Source organism: Diorhabda sublineata, chromosome 1 (genome assembly GCF_026230105.1).
Source record: "Diorhabda sublineata isolate icDioSubl1.1 chromosome 1, icDioSubl1.1, whole genome shotgun sequence".
Taxonomy (NCBI): Eukaryota; Metazoa; Arthropoda; class Insecta; order Coleoptera; family Chrysomelidae; genus Diorhabda; species Diorhabda sublineata.
The window spans coordinates 41,485,537-41,491,536 of NC_079474.1; the positions used below are offsets into that span (position 1 = coordinate 41,485,537).

The 6,000-nt window shown below is 31.1% G+C and overlaps 1 protein-coding gene across 3 annotated transcripts in view; it reads left to right on the forward strand.

The window, feature by feature from the left end:
- Positions 1-5,648, forward strand: part of LOC130444516 (RNA-binding protein Musashi homolog Rbp6) — a 1,022,388-nt gene extending 1,016,740 nt beyond the window's left edge. For all 3 annotated transcript variants that reach the window (XM_056779678.1, XM_056779688.1, XM_056779699.1), the window contains one exon: positions 5,328-5,648. In XM_056779678.1, coding sequence (XP_056635656.1) covers positions 5,328-5,369 — 42 coding nt within the window. In that variant the 3' untranslated portion in view covers positions 5,370-5,648. The remainder of the gene's footprint in view (positions 1-5,327) is intronic.
- Positions 5,649-6,000: the final 352 nt, after the last annotated feature.

Here is a 6,000-nt window from a genome sequence, read left to right on the forward strand (position 1 = left end):
AAAATATATCACACGAACCCTAAACAGCAAGTAAAATAAAAATGTGTGATTGCATCTTAAATTTAACTTACATTTTATGTACTACGGTAGTTAAGAAACTTTCTTCAACACCAAAATTTTAGTACGCCTGGCTTAGTGAGTATAAGAATATTATATAGGCAATCTGTAACGAAGAAAGCCGTAAAGGGAACTAATTACAACCTGTATGGTATTTTCCGTACATGACAATCATATTATTAATGTATTATTTGCTTGAACGTTTAATTATGAAATTATGACAAAATACAATCTTATCGATCTCGTATGACATCAATGTTAATGAAATTTGCTTAGAACGGACGGTTCACATGAATTGAGAAACTTTGGACATTAGATTCAACAATTATATAGAAATTGGCTAAAAGGACTCGATTACTTTATGAGTAAAATAGAAGCTGAATAACTAGAGCGATGACAAATTAAACAACACTGGAACGTGAAATAAAAAGGAAAATAAAATACTACGTGATAAAGACAATTAAAACAATATGTAGAGTGAACGGATGAATTATAGAACGAAATCAGTACTTTTGGTCAAATTATATCTTGAAACACCCATCCTTAAATTCACTTTGAGAGTATTTAACTGGTGAAGATGTGGTGATGTAGTGGATGATTTTTCTAAATAGAAATATATGTCAAACACCTTTGATTTAAATATTCTATTTAACGATATTAAATTATTAATATTAGATATATACAAGGTGTGCTAAATTCATGCTATAAAATTGAGGAGGTGATTGTTCGTATGATATTAAGATGGTGCTTTCCTATAACAAAATTTTCTTATCTCTCCCCTTTCTGAGATATCACCCTTAAATAGTGGTGACTAAAATTGAGTTTTTATTTTTCCTAAAATTTCAGTAAAGCTTGTAACTTAATATTCTGTAATTTTCGTGCATTCGCGAAGAACTAAGCACAGGTATTTTTCAATATTTCTGTTACATTATACGGGAGTAAAATAAGCAACCCTTCCCCTCTTTAATATCTTAGTCTTTTGAAAATATCCGAAAATAACAGAATTTCAACTTTCCAGCTTTACTGAAATTTAAAAAAAATAAAAACTCAATTTTAGTCAGCATGATTCGAGGGTGATCTCGGAAAAGGGGTGAACTGAGGAAATATTCATAACAGCAATCACCTCCTGAATTTTGTCGCATGAATTTAGAAGCACCTTGTATTTGTATATATTACAACAGTTTAGAGAATATTCCATTTTATTCAAATCCAATTAAATAAGAATTAATATTTGAGTACATTTGGAATTAAAGGTGTATAGGATTATGCTGGTCCTTGGCACTTTTCCCTAGCTTTGAGATTTTATCTTGATAATTGGTGAAGGTGAGAATAATTGAATTTAAATATTCATTCACATGTTTTTTTTTTCTAATTATTAAATCACTAATTCCATACACGGAGAACACTTTGAAGGTATTAAAGTGTTGAACGGCATCAAGCCATTGATAGTGATTGATGAAATTATTTTGCGAAGGACTACTAACTTCTAAAAGTAAATTATAATTTTTAATGGGTTGACTATGCTCAGTTGGTATGAAGGTGCCTATTCCATAAGGGATCGTAAATAATGACTGTTATCAATATTCACTTTATTCGTATTCTCTGGTTATAATCCAACGGTCAGCAAGCTATTTGAGACCTTGGTAAAATCATTCTTCTGGTAAAAAATTTTCGCATAGTATTTCCAACAATTCCTTTGGATGCAAGTTTTCCTACGCAAGTAGCAGCTTACACACTCGACGTTTCGCTTGAATGTCGATGTATGATATCTTTATAAGGTCCAGGAAAGTCTGATAATAGTCGAATTCTGGTTCTAGGATGGTTTTCTACTGTTTCCCCTGCAACCTTAATATCTCACGCAGGTGCACGAACTGAGCGTGAATGGTTTCTAACGTCAAATTTCAAACCATTAAACCAATCCTGAGCCGTTCGTTCATCAACTGGATCTTCCCTTCAATGTCACATGTTTTCCTTGCTGCCACGTCTGATTTGAATTTTCGTTTCTAATAATGTCTTAACAACAAAAGAATTTCATATTTATCTCACAGTATACTATTTATTATAAAAAACGTACTTCGTCGTCAACAAATACAGAGAGAATGATTAAAATAATGTGAAGAAATTGTACTCTTTATAAAATTAGACACTAGGTTTGACAATTTACCACATATTTTGATTGAGGCATAGGAATTGTCACAAATGAAAACCCACATCACATTGTGAGAAGTGAAAACTTGGTTCCAATAATAAATGTTTCCTTAATAGTAATTTTTTACGTATTCAAGTGAAACACATCGCAAAAAATCACAGCATTAGGTGCAAATTATTCAGAAAGAACCAAGATTCAATTAACACTGAGTCGAATTGAGAGAAAATTCATTTAGAGAATCTGAGGATTCTTAACAAATTTCAAATGTTGAGCGTCATAAAATTGATAGTCTAAGAGCTGGTCACTTCGACTAAGGTACTTTCTCAAGGCTGAAACTTTTTCTATGTGTTATTTAATATATTGAAAGTAGAAAAATCAACATCTGGCAGGGTTAGCGCGGTTGCAATAATATCCCCTGTTTTTAGCATATTGCAAATTTTTTATTAAAAAAAATGTAACTTCGCAAATCTGGCAATAAAAAAAATTGCTAGATGATTTGCTCGCTTGCAAGTATCTGTGAAATATTGATAAAAGGTTTATTTTCATTATTTGCATTGTACGTTTAGATGAATTTGAAGTATCGAGCGTTATTGACGTTGTCTGCTTTGACCATGTAAATTTGGTAAATGAATTTTTCGATTATTTTGAAAATCTCATTACTATGTCCGGTGATATGAGCATTTCCAATATCTGTGAACTCTTTTTGGTATGGTATGGATTTCGAAAGGTTTTTCTGAACAATAGAGTGCATGAAATACTGGTAAGCTTGATAGTAATGGTCCTAAATAAAATCTGAGGCTCAAAATTAATCAATTTATTATTATTTTTTTTCTTACATAACACACAGATCATTTCTTGCGCTTCCATAATTTATGAAAACATAGAAAATTATTACACACAACTGATCACAATAATGTAACTGAGATATGAAAAAAATATACAGTTGTGTCGAAAAATGACTCTAAAAACACTCAAATATGGAAAGAAACGGATATTGGACAATCAAGTATCCTTAGTAAATTAGAAAAAACTATGTCGACTTGCTCCGAAATAAGCAGCGTTGCAACTGACAAACCTCTAACGGAAATTTGTCGTAAAATGTTGTACTGTCCTACCTAAGAATGTATTACCTGTATGTCAACCTTATATTCAGGTGAAAACTCTTTAGCTGGAGGGTCAACAGGGTCGGTACACTTTTAAAAATATACTTGAAAGACAGATTTGTGAAGATACATTTTTTTAAATAAAAAAATTGAAATATGCAAGAAATAGTGGATATTGTTGCAACCGCGCTGACAGAATTTGATTTTTTTTACTTTAAATGTATTGAATAACATATAATAGAAAAAGTGAAATAGATGACAAGATGGCAGTTTGATGGAAGATTGTCCTTTTATGAGAAAACTACTACATTAAACAAATTTTGCACACTTTAGGCAGACAGTTTCTCATGTTTTCTCAAACAAATATGGCTAATTACCTGGATATTTTTCCAAATTTGTGAATAGAAATGAATTAAAATAAGAGAGATTAGGTAAATATGGTGATTGGGGCGATAGATTTAAATGTAGTTTGATCAATAGAAGACGAATGAATGGACATGGATCTTATTTTCAACATCAAAACGTGTCATCGAGTCGGTATAATATTGGCCCAATATTTTTTTCTTTTAAATAATTGGTAGAGATTATTTAAAAATTTTTCTCTTGCTTGTGAGATCTTTTTTCGGCTGAAATCCATTTTTTCCACGGCATTTTTGTTTTATAAAGCTAATAGTGTACCAAAGTCTCATGTTCCCTTAAAATTGGTGGAAAAATCACTTAGGTCTCATTCAACGACATCCAAACATTCGTTTAATAATACGATGAACCTTTTGCTCCCCGTTAAACAAACTGGGTATTTTCTTGTAGAAACATTTTCATATAAAACCCATTGTATACCCGATGGGCTGGAATATTCACCTCATTGAATATCTCACCTACAATATTTCTAGTTATACTTATATTCGAGGTATTGATATCCTCTAAATTTTTAGTTGAATTTGTATTATGGAGAAAGAAGCAATTGAAAACAATTTTGATTTTCTATAATGAATCAGAATATTTTCTACTGCAATAAGAGTAGGTTTCACAGAGTAATTGTTATTAGAGAGTGGGATTACCTGACATCTAAGTTGAAACTTGACTCATCAAGAGTACGGGCGATATTAAATACAAATACTTTTGTTTCTAAACACATAGCTCTGAAAATCTTGAGTTAATGAATATCATAACTTGTTTATTTATTAATTTCTTTCGATGTATATTGAAGTGAAGAAATTATTGAATATCAGAATTGCCGAGGAATTAATGCACTTCATAGTTTATAAAGTGAATATTAGATGCTAAATTTCTCCATCGTAGCCGCTGCAAACCAATTTTCTGCTAGATAAATTTTAGGTAGAAAAAATCTATACATGCGACTGAAAATGCGAAAATTACAGTTTCAATTTACATAGCGGCGTATAGTAATAGTGTGAAGTATCTTCGGTTTTTATATTTTTACATATTTTGGTTAAAAAAAACACATTTGGGCAATATGTTCATATGTTTTTTATAAATTGCGGACGCGTCATTAATGTTTCCTTTTAGAACTTCTTAATATAGCAGGCGGTTTGTTTACAGTATTTCTCTCAAATAATTTCTAGAAAAATCTATTTATTTATTTGTTTTGTTTTTTTTTGTACTAGAACTTTGTAAATTTTATTTAGGTATATAAATGATTTGTGAAAACACAGTTAGTTATTTTTGGACAAATAGTCGTAGTGGAAAGTGTATTTTATAGTGGGTAAATGAATTAAAAACGTAAGAGTGTAAATAAATACGAAAAACGTTACAATATTGAGATTCTAGTCTTATTTCGTGAAAATATTGTGAATATTTATCTATAGAAATATTACACGAGAGGACAACTAAATCCAATAAGATTTATTAATCTCTTACATATTTTTGAAGACGTATTCGGCAACAACAAAAAAGCTACATGGTGTTTTATATATCTTGTAAACTATTTTAATACATAAACTTATTTGTGATGAACTGAGTTTATATTGTTGTTCGTCATTGTCGTTTTTCTTTTCCAGGGTCCTCTTATCCCGGCTGCATTCACCAATGGCTACCATTGAGTCGAAGTACTATCTAGTGTTGTGTGACCCAAAAATCGGCAGCTACGTGATGGCATCACAACTGCACTTGTACATTCACTTTATGTATAATAATCTAATTATGTAGCACCCCCGCCAGGCGAGGCCCACTTGTTGTTGTAATGTTTGGTGTACGCGTACCGCTTCGTCGCTAATCGGTAGCTGACGAGACCTCCGCCAATTTGTCAACATTTGTATACACTGAATCCAAGTTAGAGTTATACTTTTAATGCATTTTAATCGTATCCCAAAAAAAATAAATGAATGATTTCTTCCAAAGTGGTTCATACAAAACGTTACCACATGACACAACTTAAATTTCATATAAATTCTGTTAAATACCACAGCTATTAGGGTGATTAAAAATGAAAAAGCACTTCTCCGAAACTTATGGCATCAATTTGGAATCATTTCTAAATGGTCTAAATCATCCTTCATATCTTAAATGAAAGCTTGATGATATTAACAACTTGGTCTTTTAAAACTGAAGGTAACAACTAAGAAATGAACTTTTTGTAGTTATATTGTGTCACTATGACCCATTGTTTCGGTAAATTTTGATAACTGCATCTCCTCCTGTCATAACAGAATTTTTAGGCAACTGGAAATGTTC